Source organism: Ostrinia furnacalis, unplaced genomic scaffold (genome assembly GCF_004193835.3).
Source record: "Ostrinia furnacalis isolate ACB-3 unplaced genomic scaffold, ASM419383v2 OfSCF7387, whole genome shotgun sequence".
Classification (NCBI taxonomy): Eukaryota; Metazoa; Arthropoda; class Insecta; order Lepidoptera; family Crambidae; genus Ostrinia; species Ostrinia furnacalis.
The window spans coordinates 466,035-491,674 of NW_021137626.1; the positions used below are offsets into that span (position 1 = coordinate 466,035).

A 25,640-nucleotide genomic window follows, 5' to 3' on the forward strand; every position below is an offset into this window, starting at 1 on the left:
TTGATAAATGTGACGTTGTTACAACCTCCCCCTCAGATCACGAAGTCGTCCCGACGAGAAGATCTGGATTACGTTCTTGTGACGTCCACGGCCTCGTCGGTGAACAACTGGTTCATCTTTCGTCTTCTTAGACCATCTTCTGATGTTTCGTTTGTTGTAGTAACGATTATGTGCGCGCCACGATCCTTTTTCTATGCTCAGCGCTTTATGTGAAGCTACGTTACAGGATGTAGGACCAGGTTGCCTTTTAGTCTTACGAGGGTGATTGCAGCTTGGAGAGAATTTGCCTGTGATTCCTCTCGATTCCTTGACTACTGAATGTATATCTGTTAGCACCAAATCTTCATTTTGGTATTCCGGACGACAATGACACTGTTTGTCAATTGTTTCCATAACAACAGGGGTTTCCTTTCCCTCCCCCTGCTCATGAACCACCACTTGCTGGTAGTGAAGGCAGGTTGGTATCGTAGGTACGAATGCATGACGCAATGCTATCCCGAACTGCTTCCAGGTTGTCACTTGCAACTTGACTATTTGCCACCAGACGGCTGCCGCACCTTTCAATAGAAGTGGGACGCCATCAAGAGCTTCCTGGTCTGGGATGTTTTCAATGCACTTGTATAGGTTCACTGCAGCTAAAAATTCTTCGACCACTTCGGTGTTTCTCTCACCGTGAAAGTGGGAATTGCAATGAGTGAAATTTCCTTGCCGACCCGGTGAAATTTCCGCGAGTAGCAGCTGGAACTGTTCATATGCTAAGGTCACCACCATCTTGGACTGCTGCTTATCAGGTCTACCGCTGGTCGCCAGTGTGAAGATACAGGTATGATGACTTGTGCTTCTCAGAGTGACCGTTGAATCGCCAGTGTGCAGATGCAGGTAGGACTAGTACTTGTCAGGCCCCACGTTGGGCGCCAGTGTAAAAAGGTGTGAATGTCTCGGCTGACAAGCTTGAGGTGCAGGGTCCAAATAAGAAGGCCAGGGTGTAGCAAAAAGTGTACTTTTACTTCGCAGTACCAGCGTATTATACAAAAATAGTGCGTGCGTGCTCCGTCCGTCAACCAATTCCAATCAGGACGTTGGAGACAGACGCGGAGTCACGGGGCAAATATTCGTAATGCGCCTTCGGAAGTCCCAATCTGCGATTCCCCTAAAGAACGTCACAGTCGGATGCAACCTCAGGTTATTACTTTACTTGCTTACTTTCTTCTTACTTCTTACTATATTCAACATAATCGTCGGAAGGTCTTTAAGGGAAAAAAAATCTGGACACCGCGGTGTAGAAATCGACTCTCAATGTGCTAGTGTCATCTAGCGGCGAGCGGCGCAAACATTTCCTAGACTGAATAGATCTTGCAATAAGCACGGTGATCCGCGGTGGCTTGGTAATGCAGGCGAACACCACGAGATGGCGCTAGTAGTATTGATTGATAAATGCGATATTGTTACATCCTCCCCCTCAGATCACGAAGTCGTCCCGACGAGAAGATCTGGATTACGTTCTTGAGACGTCCACGGCCTCGTCGGTGAACAACTGGTTCATCTTTCGTCTTCTTAGACCATCTTCTGATGTTTCGTTTGTTCCATCCTTGATGTTTGCCCAGGACTTTATGTGAAGATGTCATACAGAACGTAGGTCCAGGTTGTCTGTTAGTCTTACGAGGGTAATTGCAGCTTGGAGAGAATTTGCCTGTGATTCCTCTCGATTCCTTGACTACTGAATGTATATCTGTTAGCACCAAATCTTCATTTTGGTATTCCGGACGACAATGACACTGTTTGTCAATTGTTTCCATAACAACAGGGGTTTCCTTCCCCTCCCCCTGCTCATGAACCACCACTTGCTGGTAGTTAAGGCAGGTTGGTATCGTAGGTACGAATGCATGACGCAATGCTATCCCGAACTGCTTCCAGGTTGTCACTTGCAACTTGACTATTTGCCACCAGACGGCTGCCGCACCTTTCAATAGAAGTGGGACGCCATCAAGAGCTTCCTGGTCTGGGATGTTTTCAATGCACTTGTATAGGTTCACTGCAGCTAAAAATTCTTCGACCACTTCAGTGTTTCTCTCACCGTGAAAGTGGGAATTGCAATGAGTGAAATTTCCTTGCCGACCCGGTGAAATTTCCGCGAGTAGCAGCTGGAACTGTTCATATGCTAAGGTCACCACCATCTTGGACTGCTGCCTATCAGGTCTACCGCTGGTCGCCAGTGTGAAGATACAGGTATGATGACTTGTGCTTCTCAGAGTGACCGTTGAATCGCCAGTGTGCAGATGCAGGTAGGACTAGTGCTTGTCAGGCCCACCGTTGGGACGCCAGTATAAAAGGTGTGAAGTCTCGGCTGACAAGCTTGAGGTGCAGGGTCCAAATAAGAAGGCCAGGGTGTAGCAAAAAGTGTACTTTTACTTCGCAGTACCAGCGTATTATACAAAAATAGTGCGCGTGCGTGCTCCGTCCGTCAACCAATTCCAATCAGGACGTTGGAGACAGACGCGGAGTCGCGGGGCAAATATTCGTAATGCGCCTTCGGAAGTCCCAATCTGCGATTCCCCTAAAGAACGTCACAGTCGGATGCAACCTCAGGTTATTACTTTACTTGCTTACTTTCTTCTTACTTCTTACTATATTCAACATAATCGTCGGAAGGTCTTTAAGGGAAAAAAAATCTGGACACCGCGGTGTAGAAATCGACTCTCAATGTGCTAGTGTCATCTAGCGGCGAGCGGCGTAAACACTTCCTAAACTGGATACATCTTGCAATAAGCACGGTGATCCGCGGAGGCTTGGTAATGCAGGCGAACACCACGAGATGGCGCTAGTAGTATTGATTGATAAATGCGATATTGTTACATTATTTCTTATCCTTTTCTTTTCTTTTTATTTATTTATTTATTTATTTAAGGATAGTACACAGCACAATATCAATCTGTGATAACAATGTTTTTTAGTAGATTTTAAACATATTCATTCATAACAGAACATGTATTTGACCACAATCGATTTGCCCTATCTTCATTTGTTTTTTATTCATCTACGAGTATGTAAAATCAAAGAAAGAAACAAAAAGTGTTTCGTCATTTGTTTTTGCTTGATTTCGAAGTGTACTTAAAACTCTGATGTTCAATTGTTTAGATTCTTTTCTAACTTCTTTTTCCGCTATTCATTTGTTTCGTTTCGATTTTCAAATTTTAGCACGTCCTAAATACTGTGGCACCTTATGTAGTCGTAAAAGGGACTATTTTTCAACAAAAGTATCTGATGTACTATCGACTTTACATCTCATCAAGATAGACTGGATAAGTGCGGATTTAGGTTCTTTTTTCCATACACATTGTGTGAATGTTTTAACTGTTTACTTTAACCACTCATGAAACAGATAGCTACAAAGAAAGACCTCAAAGCAATTAAGGTTCTATTGGCTCCCAATGCCTATGGAACCCTATCAAAGCACCCGAAATAATAAACTCTAATCACGATGATATTGACACTGTTTTACACTGATTTGTTTCCAGTCGATTCCACTGTAGCATTCTAATTGAACACGGTCGTAATTAATGAATTGACACATCGGAGAGCTGTCCAATAAGTCCGGCGAGCTCGCCCATTATGAAAGATGATCATTTGTTCAATATTTTTTTAAGAGATGTTGCTCGTTTTCTTTTTAATTTGATTGCTGTCTAGTTATACTTATCGGGGGAATCGATTTAGGTATTTTGTTAATTCTTTCATAGTAGTTTAGCTGTCAATTTGAATCACGTTTCTTTTATAAATACAGCTTGTTGCAAAATAAATATAATTATTTGACTACAATTAGGTATTCTGATACAAACTAGAATATTATGGACGTCCACCTCTTGAAATAAGTTTATTTTAAACTTTGACTAGCTATTTAATTTACTGTATCTTAAGCTGAATTGCACCGCCTAACTTTAACCGTTACTATAACGATAACCGGTGTATTTTGTACGTACTTAGACAGATTTTTGACGTTTGTAAAAGTCAAAGTATGATGGTGCAACCCAGCCTAAGAAAAATATCAACATAAAAAATGTCGTACAGTCATTTTAACCTTTAACTATGGACGTGAAAAAATAATCACACTCCCATGGACGTCGGGTCTCACAGACCCCTATCTAAAATTCTTTTTATTTTCATATCTGAATTGATTTGAATTTATTAAAGAGTTGATATATATCTAATAACTATTAATAAAGGTTTTAGTGGTAAATGTAATCAAATTTTAACCATCATTTAATTACTTTTTTGCAAATTTAAAAAACTTAGACAATTTTCAGTGTTAATTGACTTGCCATCATATAAAGGCTCCTTGATTACAGTCGATTATTAATAAATGAAAGTAATATTTTTTTCCTTGCTAATTAATAACCATGTAACATAAAAACATGAACAAAATTTCTGAAGGACCTAAATTAAAAATTTTGACAAGGGTTAAAGTTACTAAAATTATACACAGTGGCCTAGAACACTAAAAACAAATTATCTCTAAAGGCATGTGGTATCTTTCTTTGAGAGCTTTGATAGACAAAATGTACACCATTCAGAATTGGAATCTGCAGCAATGGTGAATTCTAAGACATCTAAACTCAAAAGAAGAATCGTCTACAAGTAATACCTTACTCTTGAAATGTTATTTAGATACTTTCTGCCATTAAGTAATCTTAAACTAGAGCAATTTACTTAATATTATAATAATATAATACAAAAAAAAAATAGTTGACAAGTCACATCCATACAAGTATGTTTGTATGGAAATTAAAGTCATCGGGTCTCCCAGGCCCGGACAAAATTTTGGATGGTTATTACTCACGTAATAAGTGCCGGAAGACGCGATTTTATGCCTCCTCGGTCCAAACACAGCTAAAACTGAAGCTACTGAGATGGTCGAGAGCAGCAAGTGGCGGGAAGGTGTTTAAACCGAGAAATCGGAAAGGGGGGTGGGCCTCTGAGACCCGACGTCCATAGTTAAAGGTTAATAAAAGTATACCGATCAGGCAAAGCTCTATAGGGGATATTGACATACTCGTAGATGCTCTGATATATTATCACCCGAGGCAGGCGCATTATTGCACTGAGCTGTCTAATTGGACACGACACTGTAATGAAAGAGAGAAAGGTCTATTGTCACATAAATAATGTCTCTCAATATGTCTATGAGATATACTTTATGTTGCTATCTATCTAATTCTCGATGATCTTTGATTGCTGGATTCTTATTGACGATTGTAACTGGGCTGTAAGTAGACTTTCATCTTTTAGCGCAATTTACATAATCCAAGCTGTCAGTTGAGAAGATAGAGGATTTTTTTTGAACTTGAATCTTTTTTGTTTTTTACAAATTGCCAATCCCACCAAAAACATTCTGTAAAAAACTAGCCAAGTCTCGATGGAGCTGCTTGTTTATCTCTAAAAAGTAATGAAATCTAGACAAAGTCGTGCCAAGTCTATGGTTCCTTACTGCAATTTCTTTATTATTATAGTTAATGTTGTGTGACTTGGCCGTTGAAGGGTGACAAAACCAGGTGCTCCATGACACCATTGCACCAATCTGTCGCCAGAACCGCTACCCATTGACGATGGAAAATTGCCATTTGGAAAACGTTGATTCAATAATAACCAGTCAATTGTAGGTTTAATAAAGCTGCGTATTTCAATAATACTTATGTATGATTATCTTGATAAAGATTGTTCAACGGCCAAGTCACACAACATTAACTATAATAATAAAGAAATTGCAGTAAGGAACCATAGACTTGGCACGACTTTGTCTAGATTTCATTACTTTTTAGAGATAAACAAGCAGCTCCATCGAGACTTGGCTAGTTTTTTACAGAATGTTTTTGGTGGGATTTCACTTCTTTTTGTAGAAAGTGGCAAAATTATTTAACGTCGTCGTTTATCAACATTTTTTTACGATATTAAACACAAATAAACTCAACGACCTTTAAAATGGACAACGAATCAGAATTTTTTTAATAACATAACCTTAGCGAACCTTACAATATAATAAACGAAATCAACGAAATGCAAATTACACAACATTCAACTTAATCGACGACTTTCTCTAGAAAGGAAAAAAATCTGGACACCGCTTGCTAGTGCTAGCGCCATCTAGCGGTGAGCGATACAGGCGAACACCACGGTGCCGGAGTAGTATTGATTATGAATGTGGTTACTCCAGATCTTCGATTTTCCTAGTTTTTATAGTTTTCCCTTTATGTGGCCATTAAACCCTAACTCTGTACCAAATTTCAGCTCTCTGAGTTAATGGGAAGTACTAGTTCTATTTTGATGATCATCAGTGAGTGAGTGAGTGAGTGAGTGTCGTAAATGCGAAACTTTGCTTTCGCTTAACTTCGGAACTAAATGACCTACAGACTTGAAATTTTGGATTTTAAGTATGTGATTATAGCTTATTAGATGACGAAAATTTCTGCGTTCTGGTCTTATCCAGAGGTTCTCAAATAGGGGCCTGAAAATGCGGCGAAATGGTTCCAGTAAAGGATGGTACGGCAGTGTTTGCTTCGCGCTCGACTTGGCGGGGGCACTGCCGTGCCCCCAGATATCCGAACAAAACGAATATTATAGCTAAGTAAGATGTATCGATTTGTGATTATTCTTCTGTAATTGCATCTGCAAGAAACTGATCATCTAATCTGTTTCTTTTACCAACTTTCGAAAATTGCGTGGGCAAAACCAATACATAAAAAAATATACCGTATTTAGCGAGCATACGAAAATTTAATTTCATCCGAAGAATAATGGAATGATTAAAAGAAAAGTCGAGTAATTGTGTGCGGAAAACCCAACTGGATCGGGGAGATATTGACACTGGTTTTGCCCTGATATATTATCACCTGCGGCGGGTACGAGCGCATTATTGCACTGTAGCATTCTAATTGAACACGGCCCCGTAATGAAATTAATTGGAGTGGTGGGCTCTTCGGTTTTTAAACACGTCTAGTTCTGTTTTCTCAGTATTAACAGTGCAGAACGAAATGTATTGGGAACCTATTAATGTTTTAATGCTGTGAAAATGTTAGTTTAATCACACGTTTTAAAATTATGAAATAAAATTGCGCTTGGATCGCAACTCGAATATTCGAGTTTTGAGATAAAATATCCTTAGACTATTTGACACCATTCCCGAATATTTTGAAATAACAACTTTTTTAACAAGACGCTTCATTCTGATTCATAAATTAAGATTATTGGTTGCTGGAAAAAGTAGTTTAATTGAGACGACTGAATAGTGACCTCACTTCCTTGTACTGTCATACAAAATGTATGGGAGAGTCTCGTTTTGACAGTTTAAAAAAAGTAGGTACTTCATCTAATTGTTGGTGTCAACACGTCTATTAACATTGTAAAGTGGCTAAAAAGTTGACGACAGCAAAACCTTATTCCATTGCAATAAAGACGTGTTGCGAACTTTTTGGCTATTTTGGGTGTCAAGAACTATTTGACGCTGACTGTACCTATTCAGGAACGTTCCTTACGTTTTACTACTTAACGTTTTAATAATCTACGCGAAGTTACCATTACACGATATTATCGCCAAACATCTTATTATGCTAGTCATTAATTTCTTTGCAATGCCTTTGAAGTGCATATGCAAGTTTAAGCTCTAACTTTAGCTAGTTATAGCCTGAAGTTGCTTGCTCGAGTATTTCTCGAGGAGTTGCTAATAATGACATGTCATTGGTAGAGCCCGCCCTCGGCGGTGGCGATCATTTCTGCAGGTAATAAGTTTATCGACCACTACCTTCTTGGAAAATGTCTGGAACGACCGTTGAGAAAACTGAAACAGATTTTTCAACGTCTTGGTGACTTCGGAAAATTTGTCGGCAATTTTAGTCTCCTCGGTGAGACGATCTGTAAAAATATTTATGATTTTCCACTCCTGTACGTCGTTTTATCATCCGTACCAAAATATAGGTACGCACTAAAGAATCTTTCATGGACTAATACGATGGCGTCTTTTATTATTTTTACACTAAACCGAAATTCCTTTCAATTTGTTCGTTAACATTTCCCATATCTGCCTCTAAACTAAGTACGAGTTAATTAATTATGTCTAAATCTAACTAAGTAATAGTATGTTTTTTATGCATAACAAGGCAGGTATTTGTATGTCATTTCTGAAAATATTTTACGTAATGGCCAGACCTTCAGATTTACATAAGTTACGTTTTTTATACCCTGTACATAACTAAAATTAAAACTTTGAATGTAAGACATTTAAAATAGAAAACGATATTGTAATTTATTATGCACTCCTTTGACTCTACTTCCTACCAATTGAGATATAAGATAAAACTCGCAACTCCGCTTTACGTTTTATTCTTTCCAATTAGGCTTATTTCCACCAAACTCGTTAAAAATATTCGTTTCACTTATTCGCATTGAAATGAAATGAGAAACTGCATTGAAAGGCTTGCCAACAAGATAATACAATCTCTAGCCTCATATTCCGTAAAATATAAAACTCAACGTGCAAAAGTAAATGCACCTTCAAAAAGCAGAGTAGCAATCTAGCGGCGAATAATTTTTCCGTGCGATTGCGATGGGATGTTTTGGCGCATCGTTCGACAAATATTCCCGCCGCAGTCTGCAGCAGCAGGGCGGTGCGCTGACGCTACAATTTGTGCCGTGGCTTGGCAACCAGGAAAAAATGGCGAGATTGCCGGAGCAGCCTTGGGGTGTCGGCCGATTCGCCACGTTGCAACATGGAGATTGTGCCGTCTGTTTTGTTTGCCTCTTACCGTCTTATTTCCGCACGGAGAAATTGTATGAAGGGGCATCCGACTTAAAATTGTTATTTTGCAAGTCGCTCGAAAATTGTCTCCCTCAAATCACCTGTTCCGGTTGAAAACTCACAAAAACACGCCCAATTATGAAAGAGTCGCCCGAATAGTTAACGTTATCTAGTTAGCAGTTAAATAGCTCATTCTCAGTCTTGGAAACGTTCCCTAACGTAATAAACGACAAGAGTAGGAAGCTTCGCGTGAAAGTTGAGAGCGTATGCTATCTCATGCAAATTACGGGAGATTTATCATAAGACGTCTCCGTAATTGCGACGTGAGGAGATATGGCGGGGGTATTTAAAGCCAGTTTCCAGAAAAAAGGCAATTAAAGGGATAAACCGGAGCAGTTAGGTCGCTCGTCACGGCTGCGGCGTCTTAGAGAGCGGGCGGTGGCAGCGAGGGTACCCGTGGCGTGCTGTCGCGTACCCCGCTACATGTAAAGGGCGGAGACCAATATCATAGACTACAGACTACGAGCGGGTAACATCCGCCACCGACGGTATTGCACTTGAAGCTTTACAAAGCTAAAAGCAATACAGTTATTTGATTTAAGTCGGGTGTGTACCGCCGCCTTCCGCTGGATTGTGTTTGTTTTGGTTTGGCAGATGTCAAAGTTGTATGTTTAGAAACGGAGCCTCCGTTGTTTGCGATGTTGTTTCGAGATAGAAGGTATTAGCTACCTATAATATTAACTGGATGTTTTCGAATGTGGATGCTGGTGAATTGAAGTAAATTGTCCAGTTAAATTTGAAGTTCAATTCTTTTATCGGGTTCTTACAAATGAAAATTCCAGGAACTTTGAAAGTACTCGTATGTTCTTTTTACTTTCAAGTTTTTTTGCATATTGTACGGCAAAAACTTAATAATTTTTAGAAATACGTTTGCTATGAACAGGTTAATTACAAGACGAACAATAGTCACTGCAATAAAAAAGAAAAAACACAAGTCGTATTTGCATCAATAAAAAGTGGCAACCTAATTGACTGGATTAAACGGCTAAGCACTAGTTATTTTATAAAACGCCAGTGTCATCGATCACGTAATTACTAGTATCAACCTTTCATTACTCGTTTGCTTGACTGAAAGCCTTCAATTGAACGACAATAGGGTTTTCATAATCGAGCGCGGGGTCCATCAAAATAATTTGCTATGAACGGGCTGGACTAAGAGCCAGACTTTCGTTATTTTATAAAAGCTGAAAGTTTTTTCGTGCATAGTTAAGAACGTTCGAAGATTGGGTTATCGTGGCTTTGGGTAAACGTAAGTAAAATCACTGTCTAATGAATATACCGTACGTAGAACTGATGGCCGATTGAGCAGCAAGGTTCTGAAGTACAATCACGTACCAGAAAACGCAGCGTTGGACGTCCACCTACGCAAGGTGGACCAACGACCTCATAAAGGTAGGAAGGCGCTGGATGCAGACCACCGGGCGATGTGGAAAAATCCTATGTTCAGCACTGGACGTGCAATGTGCATATCCTTTGGCTGATGATGAATATACCGGAAATAATTAAATGATATTTCCTCATCAGCCAGATAGTTTTGGCCGTTTCAAACCCTTTCCAGACAAGCATGTTAGGGTTGCTACCAAAGCCACAATGACCCAAACTTCATGATCGCTGACAAACTTCCAGCTTTTATAAAATAACGAAGGTCGTTCACTGGCTCCTGCTCTAGGCGATATGTGACGGTACGGTAATTAATGCAAATCAACGATGGACGTGCGATTGATTCCGAACTAGCGGGAAGCCGATCAATTACGTTAATTAGCTCCCAGGATCCGTATTGCTGACGTTTCGATATTATGCAAATGCTTACGTTTATTTGCGAGGTTATAATGGTCGGTAGTTTGCGATCCGAATACATTTGGAGATCAAAATGACCCTGAATATCTATTGAAAGAAATATTTTTTTACATTTATTCAGTGGGTAGTGGAAATTGGAATGAGTAACGAAAATAAAAAAATAGAATTTATAGTTTGCAAAAGCATGTCGTTTCACGTTTGTTTTAAATTAATATCTAACAATATATTTAAATGTAAATAAAAACCTAGTAAATTCATAAAACGTTATTAACAATAAAATTTAGCAAGAATGTCAAAACATTTTTATTGCCCTGCAGATTTTGAATTCACATTGAATTTTTTTGTCTGACTCTACCGGTCCTGTCGGTTCAAATCCTATGATTATTCTATGTCCTACTAACGGCCATGGACATATGCAGTTTGAGTTCGACCATTCAAAATGTTTGAGAGAGAATAATATTCTCTAAACTGAGACTGCACCTCTGATTCACAGAATATACTCGTATTTCAGTTTAGGCCTAACACTTCAATATAGATAAAATTACTAGGTTTTCCACCGTGGATTTCAGACTACCACAAAATAATTTACCACATGACTGCCCCCGATTAAAAATTTACTCTATGTTATTTTCACCTGGATCCTTCTCTAAAATAAACCAAAATCCTTCAAAATTATTTCAGCGATATATGCGTGGAAAATGTTACATGCAATGTTATAATTACGTAATACATGTAAAATATCTAAAACTTCAAACAAACAGTACAGAGAATAACATAATTTTCAGAACCATTGCCAAACATTAACTGAATGTACGCAGCTCTTAATACGTGGTAGTGTCCGAAAAATTGGTCAAAAATATTTTTCGCTGCAATATGGAATTCATTTGTTGAATTTAGAGGTGAGCTTTGGCCGAACTTTGTTACATTTGACACTGTTGGCAGTTGGCTTGACTTTGGAAGAGCCGGCACGTATTTTTGGGAGACGTATTGAAAAGCTTTGTTAGTTGACCGGAAAATTAACAGGACTCGAGAAAAGAGTTTTTGGGCTTTTGTTATTGGGAGCTTTTGTAAGGAATGATAATGAATTAAACCAGAATTAGGCAACCCTCTTCTTAAGATTTCTTTAATCTTACGGTCGTTTATTTAGAAAATTATTTATACTTACGAAACGGTGACGAAAGAGATAGTATTAAATAAAAAAATAAAACAAGTAATCTCAAAAGTAAAAAGTGGGTTTATTATATAGAGGAATTAAACGTTTCATAATTTGTGCATTGCTACATTGGTACGTTTTACTAGTAAAACTATACTGTAGAAGTGTAGACTACACAAAACGTAATACTCTTGCACCTCTTCAATATAAATTTGCGTAGTATTTGAATAATATTCCATAACCCCACACTATGCTTGATGATAGCGTCCGAAATTGATGCCTTGGCCATACTGTTTCTGTAATATTAGCCGATATCGTAAGCCGATCAATGGGGCTAATAAGCCCTAGGTGTATCGAGAGCGATATTATGCAAATGCTATCAGCTAGTACAGATCACATCAGACTAAACATTTTTGTTCCAAATTCAACCCTATTACAACTACTTTAAGATGCCTCAGCTTAGCTTGACGTGGCATGTAAATTCACTTCACGGGTAGCTTCCGACCGGTCTATAACGAAGGGATGGTCTGAATTGGCACGCTTTCATATTTTAATGGCGGCTGATTCAAGTAGGTACGATAAATGGAAACAACACGTCGCGTTGGGTATACTCGTGAATGATTTAAAAGAAATAGTGTTATAAATAATAGAACGTTACCGAAGTCTACTTGCAAAAGGTGCCATAATTATTATTGGAAAAATATTTTGTTTTTTTAACAATGAAATAAAATTACGAAACTGAAACTGACTCATTTATTCCTCGTGGTTTTCTCAAATAAAATTTTACTATTCCTAAAAATGCGTGTTTTTGTATGTAACTTAAAAGCTCCGCGTTTATTTAATGGGACAGAGCTTAGCTTGATTATGATTCTGTAATAGCGTACGGTTTGATCTAGTAGATCGAGTGGATCGCGATTATAGTTTTCAAAAATGAGTTTATGTCGTGACGCATTTTATAAAAACGTCCAATTGTAAACACAATATTTTATTAATCTACAAAAATCCGCAGTCACCTGCCGATTACGTCACCGCTTCGTAACCACGTGGGCGATCGCCTCACAATACTTGCGTTATAAACCGTATCAAACAAATAAAGGACTACCATAAGCACTCTCGTTGGCGTAATATCACGTTAGTAGTCATAAAAACTACGCGGATGGTGTGTAAACAGGGGTAAGATTGAGCCGCAGTGCACCAATGACGTAGCTCCTTGTTCGGTGACACTGACTACCTCGTTTATCAAAGTCAATATCGACTGTCGACGTACGAGTACACACATTATGGCGGCCCGCTCGACGCATGCCATACATGTTCTTTGACTAAACTAAATAGTGTTTGTGTTGGTTTTTGTTACTTGTAAGGCTTTTGGGAGTAAAATAAAACATTGTTGAATGTTTAGCTGATGAAAATTATTTTAATCTTGAAAGTATAAGTATTTCATGGTATTACAAAATTAAAAAAACAGAAATATACGTAATGTTTTTAAAGGAAACATGTTAGATTTTAAGAACCTATCAATAGTTACCTTCTGCAACAATTTGCATACAGTAGACCATTTAATCAAAATGACTATTATTTTCAGGAGACGCATTTTGAGTTTTCTGTTTTGTAGTGTGTACCTACTTAACCCTCATATGATGATTCATACACTTGACAAGAACCCTACATACAAATAGAAGAATCAGCAAATAACTTCCAGCCAAAAGTATGCTGAAACCGCCATAATTCTTGCATTACATGCGACTTTCGATATACGATATTCTGACAGGAACAGAATAACCCGGCTCACAAGAAACAATACTACGTGCAATACTGAGATAAATCAAATTTTTGTGTCCGATATTTGTAATATTAAAAACGCAAGTCACGACGGATCGTACTGGGGTGGCCGCGTGAAGTCAACTATTAAAAATCGGACAATTCTGTCTCAAGAGTCATATTGTAAGGGTTCCGTATGTTCTTATTTTTATTAAAAATATATAATTGGACTATTTTTTTAAATTCAGTCGAAGCATAGAAAATAAAAGTATTGTATGACTTGTCCTACATAAATAGGTGGCAATGTAGGCATCATAATGTTTAAGTTAGGCAAATGTGGCAACCCAAAAATTAGGAATTTAGAGCGTTCACTTGTTGTACATAATTTACGACTTATCGGCTTGATAAATACTTTTTAAAATGTTTAATGTAACTAGTAACACTGTCACAGTTAACCGTATATGGTACTCGAAAACGGGACCCCAAAAACTTACAATTTAAAAGCATTTTTATATTTGACCGGCCGATACGGCTTGTAGGCTTCACAGGATACACTGACACGGCACAGCTCAAGGTATTCAAGAGTGGGACCCCAAAAATGGAGAAGTTAGAAGCGTATTTCAGTTGTCATATTTCACAGCTTGGCCGATGCTGTATAAACACGTCCCGCGTTCAATCATCCCGCGATACGGCGCCGGGACGAATAAATCATGGCGCTCACTTTTTCACCTGCCACACACAAAAGCTTTCACACTGAAACTTGATTCGGGTTATTTCTGACGAAATATCAGCCTATTTGTTATACTATTGATAGGGACGCACGTGCGCCGCCTAAGTTTGTACTTGTTGACGAGAGGGATTGAGTGAAAATTGCTCCCTACAATGTGCATAGAATTCGATGCTAACCGCTTCGAATTGACGGCTGTTATTGCGCCCGTGGGTTTGGTGTGTGAATGTTGTTGTAGTTTAATGTAAATGTTACGGTTAATGTGATAAATTGAAAATTATTAATAATAACCGGTTATTATGAATAATTACCGACAGTCGCGGTAAAAGTGATAAATTAATCACATTTAACAGTGATTATTTAATAATTCAACCTTAGTACTAACAAATTTCATAAAAGAGAACAACATCTTGTGTACGTGCTCGTGTACAGCCAAACTTTTGAACGTTTTGATATCATATATTAATATAATTTGGCATAATGAGTTTGGAATGTTTCTTGCATAATATTACTTTTCCATGATGCCTATAACATAATGTTTTGATTTAAAGTGAAAAATAGGTTAAGGTGCGGCGGGGGGGGGCCCTTGGGCCACCCCCAAGCCGCCCATTTAGTTTTATACACACTTAGATGACCTCATATTAATCACATTTACCAAATCATGCGGTAATTATTCATAATAACCGGCGATTATTCATAATTTTCACATTTATCACTTTGACCGTAACATAAACATAACTCATTTTAACTTATATCAACTGAAATAATAACCAATCCTAGAAAAACAACATTTTACATTTAAAAAGACTAAAAATATTTTTTGTTTCTAATTTCTTGGGAATCTCATTCCTGACACTAATTTCTGTGTAATTGACAATGTTAAAAAAAATATTTTCAACTTAAAATAAATTTCTAATCTTACCCATAAAATCACAATGCTGAATCGCAAAATCAAAACTAAAATGAAACACCAACCTGCCTACATAATTAATTCAAAAATCGCGGTCAATAAGCTAGAAGTAGGGTCGGAGCTCATGAAACAGGTGTAGCTTTGGGTATCGCAAAATCTTATTTAATTGAATGATAACAGCCGCAAGACACGGCTCTGTTTATGTAAATTTGAGTCAGTTATTAGACCCTCCTCAGACGATTAGCTCTGGTACAATTGAGAGCTTTATCGAACGTAGTTTCATTTTACTAGCCGGGACGGTCGGATAAACATAATTTTACAACGATATAAAATTGTTTCTGTTGTTGTAGAAATATTTTCTTTGCATTAAGTGGTTGTATTCACTTTGTAAAATTATAAATTTCATTATTTTTCAAAAGTTGAATTGTTATTGAAAATTATCTTTCTCTCACGATTTCTTTCACTTTTCACTGAACAATGAGCCAGTAGCACAGTTTCGATAGATGAAGAAATTTTTTCATTTGGACATGAGTGTGTAATATCTCAAAAAGTGTTTTAAATCGATTAGCTATGATCAAAACGCGCCTTTTAGAATAAAACAACACATGTTTCATGTGTTCTACAGCCAATTCATTGACATGGTGTAGAGTGTTGCCGACTCGTGAAACCTCTGCGGTAGAGGTTCTCCTCCTAGATTTGATTTTCTTTAAAAACTAAGGTTTGACGACCTGTCAGTTGTAAACAAGTACTTTGTGGATACACTGGTGGCTTACAATTTCCTGGTTTAAAATACTTCACCATATTCTGCAAATTGCTATTTTAAGGGTATAGATTTACAGGGCAAAGCACTTTGTGTACTTACCATGTGTTACTCGCATTACAAACATGATTCAAAGAATCTTGCACCAGATCCTAGGTCTTACCAAGATCTCAATTTTGCTTATGTTAACTCGTACCTATCCTAGAGCTGAATATCGTGCGTGTAAATCGGATCGGCTTGATTCTCTATATTCGATCTTGAATTTCGCCAAATTGCTTGCTATAGTATTTTGATCCTTGATTATTAAGTACATTAAACAAAATTAGTAGTACCTACACTATTTTTTGGAAAAAAATATTTTCACGACAAAAGTCATTAAAGGGTCTTACATCGACAATTGAAAAAGAATTCGATTGCTCGTAAGAAAAACGAAAATTTGGATACCTAATCCGTTACATTGTGTAGCGACCCGAAAACAATTTTAACACAATGCAGGTTAAATACGTTCTTTTATCAGCAACCCATTGAGATTGGGAGCTTGAGGGACATTTAAGGAACCGTTATGTTGCTTTTGAGAAAAAGATACGGGTAATATTCTCAAGCGGAGTATGAATAAAATGTAAAATACTTTATAACGTCTAAGAGATTGCAATATGCATTATAGTTATACATATATGACAACGACAATGAAACATAGTGTTTATAGAGATTAAACTAACGATGAGTTATTATCAAAAAAATTAATAATCTTTGTCACTCTCCAAAATTTGTCATATAGCTTCACCATGTGTATCTTTCAAAAAGACACGACCATGATTCTATCAAATCGAATCGAACATCAGAACGTCTAGTCTAGAAGTGCTATAGAAATGGACTGACCCAGCTTATCTGATGTCGAATACGACAATTCATGGTAGAAGTACGCATGCTGGCTCCGCTTTCGCCACCTAAGTGGCCTCAAATAGGCACTTATCACGCCGCAATGAGACTAGATCGCTCGGAGATTGCGCCATCACTGAGATGCGACGCGCTTTACGCCATAATTGAATTATTACTCACTCTATAAAGGTGTTGAGCCGATATTTATGGACGATAACAGTTGATGCTGGAGGCTCACGCAAATTGTCGGCTGATGGAGCGTTAACGGCGCACTGGCTTTTTAGAGGTGTAGTCAGCGGGTTTATGGAATAAGGATTAAATTGTTATGAAAAATTACCTAAAATACTGGCCTTTTTAATTTTTTAATTCATTTCAAGTTTGCATTAGTAGGTCCTTCATTGGTTGTAGTTGTAGATCCTGGCTACACAGGAGTTGTATCGGTGGGAACGAGAGGTGGGAATAGTCCCGTAGTAGAGCCCTTTCCCGGGTACTTCTACGTGTCCCAAATATAGCTTGCCCTGTCACCACTTCGGGACAACATATCGTCTGGCGCTGAGAAGAAATTTTTCACCGTAACAAAATAATAAGTATGTAGGTGTTTGTAATGTTTTCCTTTCATAACGATGTCCTAAATATTGTCGAACCTATTGACGTTCTCCAAGAAAACATGTCAATACCTCGTCTCCGTTAGAACCTCCAAGTAAAGGAACATTGTATTTCACTTGAATACAAACACAGATCAAGTACAAGCACAATCAATCAAAAACTCGATCAAGGTCATACCGAATTATTTCCCAGGAAAACTTTGCGTTTTTTCGACGTTCCCTCGATTCACTCGCCCAATCTGAGCGGGCGGACCAATTTATTCAGCTGCTCAAGATGCGTATAATTTTTATTATCAAGCCGGTCAGATTACACAGGCCTTTCTTGTCCAGTACGTAATAAATAAGTCGGTTTCAGCGTGGCACAACTCAAGCTGCTTTGTCATGCAGTATTACGGTGGTAAGCTCTACCTACATACGAGTACAAGCTGTAAGTATGCGATATAGTTTTGTTGACGGTTCACTCTGTCTAGAATGCAACGTATCGGTTTCAAGTCTTTTATCAAGGCCCCTTGAATAATAGATAGGCGGAAACCCTAACCCCTTTAAAGTGAACGTAGACGTATATGATAAACGTTTCTATTCAGTTCCAGTCTTTGATAGAAAATTCTAACAAATATTCAAAGTAGCTTTGGTTGCAATCGTAACGGCTACGACTAAATACAGTGTTTTAAAGTAACTTAGAAATATTAATCAAAAGAACTTTGGTATGAGTAGATAACTCTGTGTAAAAAAGTTTTGGGCCATTTTTCACATGCAGTTTTTGAATCTGCTTTTCAATAATCGTTCCAACCGAAAAAAACAGTCGTAACATTAATTTTGCCGCACAAGCTTTTGTACCGCAAAGTAACGATTCATTTTGGCCCTCTGAAATCCGTACGCTCTGCGTTTTCGAATAATTCAATCTGCAACGGTCATATGGCACTGCAATTACGGAATGCACGCGAAAGTCAGTGGGTTGCAAGTTTTAAGTTTGCAATAGTAATGACTCTCGGATTTACTCGACCAGAAATGACGTTCAAATTGGTTTGAATGTGTTCGTTTGGAGCTATCAAAATGCTTTGGGATTGCATCGAAACATCAGTAATTTCAGTAGGGAGTATTTTTGTGTTCTTAATCTCTAGTAGGTATATAAGTAGGTAGTATTCAGCAGTGAAGATTTACAGTTTTCTCTATTGAATTGAATCATCATTCAGAATGATTTTGAGTTTAGTCATGATTCCGAAGCGTCAAGCTAACCTTTAGTGATTCAGGTACAAACACGAGGCACCTATTATTCCATTACTATAAATAAATAAGTTCCTAATAGCTCCTTTGTTCTGTACCCAGTAATCCTTCAAGTTATTATTTCCCAGAAAATATTGTTTGTCTGCATCATAAATAGCTTATAACATTAACATCTCAAGTTTCATGGAACACGCTTCTCCTAATTATCAAACTAACAAAATTATTCGATCGAGTAGCTACTGGTGATCAATGAATAGGTGGCGTGGTAGCAGACGAACCGACGCGTCAATCTGACGGTACCTATCCCAACCGATTAATCTTATCTACTGGCATACATAGCCTACCCTTCCTGACTGCTTAGAATTTGAATACTGGCTGTACTAGGTATCTGTACGGATTTTTTATTCAATTTTGATCCCTATTACTATCAAAATAGAGTTAGGTGGTGTTGTTCTGTACGTGTTTGCAATGCTTAAACGAATCCAACAGGAATTACGGCTAGGCCGATCTGTGCGTGAAATGAAACGCAACTAACGTGAAATAGTAACGCGCGGCTTTGTAACGTGCGCGATGGCGATGCCAATTTTTTTACAATAACAAGAACAATGGTAATTGTTGTACAAAACATTGTAGTATACCGCGACCAATAGGTTTAATTTTGACTAAGATGCCAGTAGCTGTCATAGTTCCTTACCCCATTATAAAGAATTTGTTTACGAGAGTTTCCAAAATTTCTTCTAATTATTGTTAAAATCAAACGCGCTAAAATGAAACAGGTACTATGATGCCCATCACCTATACTTTTTGTGGTTTAGTTGGAAACTTCACAGTTGAACATTTATCAAAAACTACTACCTCAAAAGGAAAGTTGACTCATAATACGTCAAACATCACCATCTGATTCCATGCTAACATTATAAAGCTCACGCGTTTGATCCGTTCATTAAACAGTAACTGATTCTGAGCTTGTACATTCCTGTCAGTTAAATTACACTGTATTTCTATCACAGCGATTGTCTTGCCGAGCTGCAAACAGTAACTGCATCAACCTGGGGGTGCCAATCAGACGTATTTGCATTTCTGTAGTTGCCAATGTTGCCATTATGCGTTTTCACAGTGCTGGAACACCAAACTTGTTTGTTGGTAAAACCAATCCATCAATATTTCACCATTATTTCGTGCTGGTACTTTTATTGGATGGCACTTTTTGTGTGGGAAATGGGAAGTTTTTTGACAGATTTTAGTTGAATGAAAATTAATGGCATTTTTTAACATGTTTACCTACCTATTGACAAATAACTTTTGTCGTACAAAGACATGCCAAAGGTGTTTTTGTGTTTTACACAATGTCATCCTCATTATTTTTTGTTATGTTTAATTATACCAAAAAAGTAAGCATTGTTATTTCCACAGTTAGATTTCGATATTTAACTTTTTTCTACTGAAATAGCGTGAGCATAAATAGTGTTGCCAGAATGATCGCCTCCATCTCGGATTGCCCCAAAAAAAAGAATATCGGCGACTATTCGAGTGCAATAAATAATTCCTAATATAATTCTTATCGAGTAGCCTAAGTACGAGCACAATAATATAATTTTATCTCAGTCGGATCTGCGGCGAAGCTAATATCCTTATTTATTTCCGCTGGGTGTTGCCCGCTAATTGCGCCGCTACCCAGTGATTTTCCACGATCTCGCTTCTTATTGTAATTACTTGCGATATTTATGCCCAGTTCTTAGTATTAATACGCTTCTTATTTGCAAAGTAGCATTTTATTTACTTTTCACTTGGCCGTTTAGCGTTTTTTCGTATTATCTCCGAGTTTATTTAGGTACATTTTCTTCAATTTTTTTTTTGTTTTGTTTTCGTTACACAGTCGTGGAATGCAAACTAAAGTTATAATAATGATGGCCGACTGGTTTATTGCCTTATTATTATGAGACAATAAATAAATTGTTTTATTTTTTATTTTGTCCCTACATCTGTGATTTCCGCGAGTAGATCCTCTGATTTATGAATTGTAGAAATCACACTTAAGATTTTTTTCTACAGTGGGTGTCAGACTTAGTAAGCTGCTATAATAGACATAATATGACATCACTCAATTAGGCGATTGATTGTCGAGCCTCTCAAATTAAAAAAAAATAGTTTTATTAAATTCGAAGGAAGAAATATTCTGGACCATAAAGCCATTATGATAAATAAATAAATACATAAATAAATAAATCTTTGGACAATTTCACACAGCGCCAGCTAGCCCCAAAGTAAGCAACTCAATGCTTGTGTTATGGGTGCTAGCTTAACGGATATACTACTTATATACTTTTTTTTTAAATACATAAATATTATACATAGTCACACCCAGACCCGTCACAGAAATTAAAATTCATCATTTCAATTTCTGCCCGGCCGGGAATCGAACCCGGGACCTCTCGGCATAGTAGTCCGTTGTGAACCACTATATCAAACTCAATGCTTGTGTTATGGGTGCTAGCTTAACGGATATACTACTTAAATGCCCTAAAACACCTCATACCAAAAGGAAATAAAAATAGAAATAAATACTTAAACAGACAAAGTGCATAGAACTTAAGCCCCATTGCGATCAAAGGGGCAAGCGAGACACGCGGGACCCGCCATGATTAGGTTGGGGACGGGGCAGAAGAAACTATCTTTTAGAAATATTGTTCTGGGCTATACTTTACCTGCGATTTCCCCCGCTGTTTAAGCGGAACGAGATTATGGGAACGACTTTTGGGAGATTGTCAATATATTTTACCTTTACCGATATTAAGCCTTAAATTATGTTATGAAGGAAACGTCCTTCTAGTAAGAGGTTAATGTTTTTATAGTAGGCATGACGTAACAGTACAATATATTGAATTTTTGGGTTAATAATTGGTACCTACAGTAATAAAAATTATATATTTTTGGGCATATTTCGCACTTCTATTCACCAGTTAACTTGATTTTCAATGGGATGCTATAGAGGTAGTTAGATCGATTAAAGCTATTATTTTTGAGGGCTGGTACCAAATTACTAATCTACATCATCATCTCTTCAACTTATAATTCCCAGTCCATTTAAAACAAATATTTTCCTTGTAATAAGACGGCCACGAACAAAGAAGCGTAATAGTAGTTTTCCCAAGTATTTAACTAAGAAGAAATTACCCTATGATAATATTCTTGAGGAAACGAGGCCAGTAATTACTAACCATTCGGAATGATGTTCTGGAATGCAGCATGCTCGAATTTCTTAGTCATACTTCAAGGTAAGTATTATTATCGTTCAGCGCTCTCTCTCTTTCGTTTTATTCAACAGTCGGTCCCTAACGCGCGCTTCTTTTCGCTAAAACCGATTCCTTGTTACTTGATTTCTGCATTTCGAAAAAGCGTAAATATTTTCCTCTTGGGTGCTTTTGCAGCGATGAAGAATTCAATGGTCGTTCCAACATTCTGAATTATTAAATTGCAACCGTAACAAAACGGATGTAAATAATAATACTAAACCAAAAAATTTGACAAACAAATACGATTGAATTGGCTGTATGTTGAAATAATAGCCTTATTATAAATTTATTGTAGGGAATATAAAATGTTTGTCTGTCTGCCTATTTCTTTCAGCCGATGTAAGACTGATTTTTAATTTGGCGGAAACAGCGACATTTCATTTTCTATAGTTATTTTACTAATATATGGAGTAATTGTCGGCCTTTGGTGTAGTGGTTCAGAACGGACTACTATGCCGAGAGGTCCCGGGTTCGATTCCCGGCCGGGCAGAAATTGAAATGATGAATTTTAATTTCTGTGACGGGTCTGGGTGTGACTATGTATAATATTTATGTATTTAAAAAAAAGTATATAAGTAATATCCGTTAAGCTAGCACCCATAACACAAGCATTGAGTTGCTTACTTTGGGGCTAGCTGGCGCTGTGTGAAATTGTCCAAAGATATTATATTAATTAAGAATTAGGTGCTATCGATAAAAAATCAGTGACAAATCCACACGAGTGACAGAAGCAACTTATAAATTCAATAACAAACTAGAAACCTATTCCCAAAATCCTAATATGAATTGTGAATCGCAAAATTTCAACTGACCGCTAACTGGGCTCTTGCACGTACAGAATTGCGGTTAATCAATGACTCTCACTGTATTTAATACTCAAATTAATGGTCTGATTAAGAGCAGGACCAGGATTCGACTAAAAACGACTTTGGCTCTAACGACTATCAGAATTACAGCGCAAAATCGAGAGCCACGCTTTTTGAAGCGAGCCCCATTCATATATTGATAGAATGGAAAAATTGCGTGAATGCAAAAATGAAAAGTGGAAAACGAACTAACGAAACACCAATTTTTCTCATCTATCTAAATAAGGGGTTGTATTGAATGCTATCAATCCTATTCCGTTTTTTGCGAGTTTGATAAAAATTGAAACATATTTTCGGTTTCTGGTGAAATGAAAGCTAAGTACATTCGGCTTTCCCTGTGTTTTTTTTCCCTCTTTTGTAAGAGATTGCGCTAAGTGATCACATTTCGATATTAAACCATTTGCCGAAGGCCCGTGCCGGCTACGTATTTCATTTTACTGAGTGTCTGACCTGAGTTTGGCGACTTGCTTTTTGTCGGAATTATTTTCCAATCTCTTTATTATATCTAGTGTCAATTTTTCTCTGTCCCTTTTTATCTGCGTAAGGGCTTTTTCCTCGTCTGTGGAATGAAATAGTTTGATGTATGAATCATTATTACATACGTACGTAATTTATTATTCTATTTTAAAACGTCTTTAAGAAAAAGTTGCAGAAGAAAAGATGCCAGTAAAAGAAAGAGAGAGAGAGAGAAATGCCTAACTTCACATTAGACCTAACATATTACTTCTATGTACACTTATGAAATATTTGGACTGTTCAAGTTCTCTTTATGACAAAATAAAAATAAATAAAACCCTTCTCTATAGCCTTATCTGATTTAACGCCACTTTAGACTCATTTTGGGAATAATATAACCATTACTGTTAACGGCAAAACATAAAATCTTTAAGCTTATACTACACCGAAATTTCGAGCTACTAAAATAAAAGTTAATGTTGGTTTCTAAGACACGGATAAATATTGTGTAGTTCAGTTTAATTTTCTTACTCAAATCAATTTCTATTGTCAATATTAGGTAGGAAGGTACTTTATAAATATTTGAGTTTGGCTTCTCGGTATTTATCAATATTTTGTTTTGTCAATATTGACTGTTAGTTGTTAAGATGTGTTTTGTCAACATGTTGGCTCAATATTTGCAGCTTTAACTTCACTTATTATTTTTCTCGCGAAGTAAATAAAGCTTAATACGCATCTGTTTTGCGTTAGAAAACAACTGTCAATGTGTCTGCGATATTTTTCTTCACAAAATTGTGTTACAAAATCATTATTGTTCTTACTTTGCGACGCGTTTCATATTGTTCTTTATGAGTTGTACAAATGCTTCCCGCAGTTGTAACAGCATTTTGGAATTGAAACTTGCAAGATGCTTTCGAAAAGTTGGTCGGTATACACTCCCAGTTTCTTCACTCATTAAGTTCATTAACAAGATTCAACGTCAGTATTTTTGATGCTCTCAGCTCGCTTTCAATATTTTCTATTCGTATAATTCACTTTATGTTTTGCCCGACGTCTGTGTAAGCAGGATTATTCGAGAAACGTTTTGAATGTCGATGTTTTATGTTCGAGCTAAATAATTTAAGCACTTGTGAAAACTTCGTGCTCTTGATTAACGGGGCTCAATTAACTGCTTTAAGTTAAACATTTTCGGCGCTGCTGTGTAATTGTTGAGGATGTTTAACTGCAGCTGACTGTACATCAACTCTTGTCGGGTCAAAAGAGGCGCAGAATATCAGACAATCTTGCAAAGTGCTGAAATAAAGGAAGTACAGCGCGAGAAGGAATGTTGAGAAATCTTAAACACATAAATACAATGTCGGGACTTAGACTCAAATTTCGAGATTTTAAATATTACAATGTACTTCGTCGAACTGCACTGCGGGCTCTGTAAATTCCATTTAGCTAAATAGCTTTTGAGAGATAAGAATCTAGCCATACAATGCTTCCCTACTTCGAGCGGGAAACTAAGGAAATTGAAAAGAGAGTCGCCAAGTAAGACTGTAATGGCGATGGTCCGATTTCAGGAAACCTGAGATTTCGTATTAATGCCATAAAAATTGATCGCCGATAAACACTTGGAACGTTCGGGGGTTGGACAAAGTTTTTATGCGAGACAATCCCCTTGGTCTCGCAATCTTGGTTTTAATAAGTATATAACGTTCCCGAGATGTACCTGTGAGGAGGGGATTTACATAATCATTACCATATCTGGCGTACTGGCGCGCGTATTATGCCCAGGAGGTTAATAATGCTATTTTCTCTCCACGTTTTCACGTTGCTATTTCGCGTTATCGGGGCCCTTAATCTGCGTCATTGTTACTAGCCACTCGAAGAGAGCCTCCACATTGCCCCTCAATAGGTCACCCCGTGTATCTAAAACCACGTGGTCTGCATACGTTTAACCAGTTTCCAGTCCAGTAAAATGGTTAATAAAAAGTAACTCGGAATTTTCTCCAGGTTGCGAAGCAGGTACGGTTATTCTAAAAACTTTGAGAATTAGAGATAAAAGCTAGTTTGTGGTTAACGGAGACTATTTTTAAAATAACTTTAAGGTAAGTTACAAGATGAGATAGAACGCATATTCAGAGAATCTAAGAAACCGACTTTAATTGTAATGGTTTAAATAAAAATATACGGGTTTAAAGGAATACGAGTAAGTTTTTATTTAATTTAGTCTGAATCCTCAATTTCTCAAGTTTGTCTTCAGAAATACAAGATGTTTTTATGAGCAGAAGACGTGTGACACGGTGCGTGCTATGAGCACACATGCGCGGAAGTTGGCTTTACTCGTTTTAAGGCGGTGTACACATTAGCTTTTAAAGTACGATCTCT

At 37.4% G+C, this 25,640-nt stretch overlaps 1 protein-coding gene across 1 annotated transcript; it reads right to left on the reverse strand.

The window, feature by feature from the left end:
- On the reverse strand, nucleotides 1-2,851 carry LOC114364355 (uncharacterized). The gene is made up of 2 exons (XM_028320476.1): nucleotides 1,572-2,851; nucleotides 1-144 (listed from the first exon to the last, which is right to left on the reverse strand). The coding sequence occupies exons 1-2, from the start codon at nucleotides 2,172-2,174 to the stop codon at nucleotides 19-21; spliced, it is 729 nt and encodes a 242-aa protein (XP_028176277.1). The 5' UTR covers nucleotides 2,175-2,851; the 3' UTR covers nucleotides 1-18.
- Nucleotides 2,852-25,640: the final 22,789 nt, after the last annotated feature.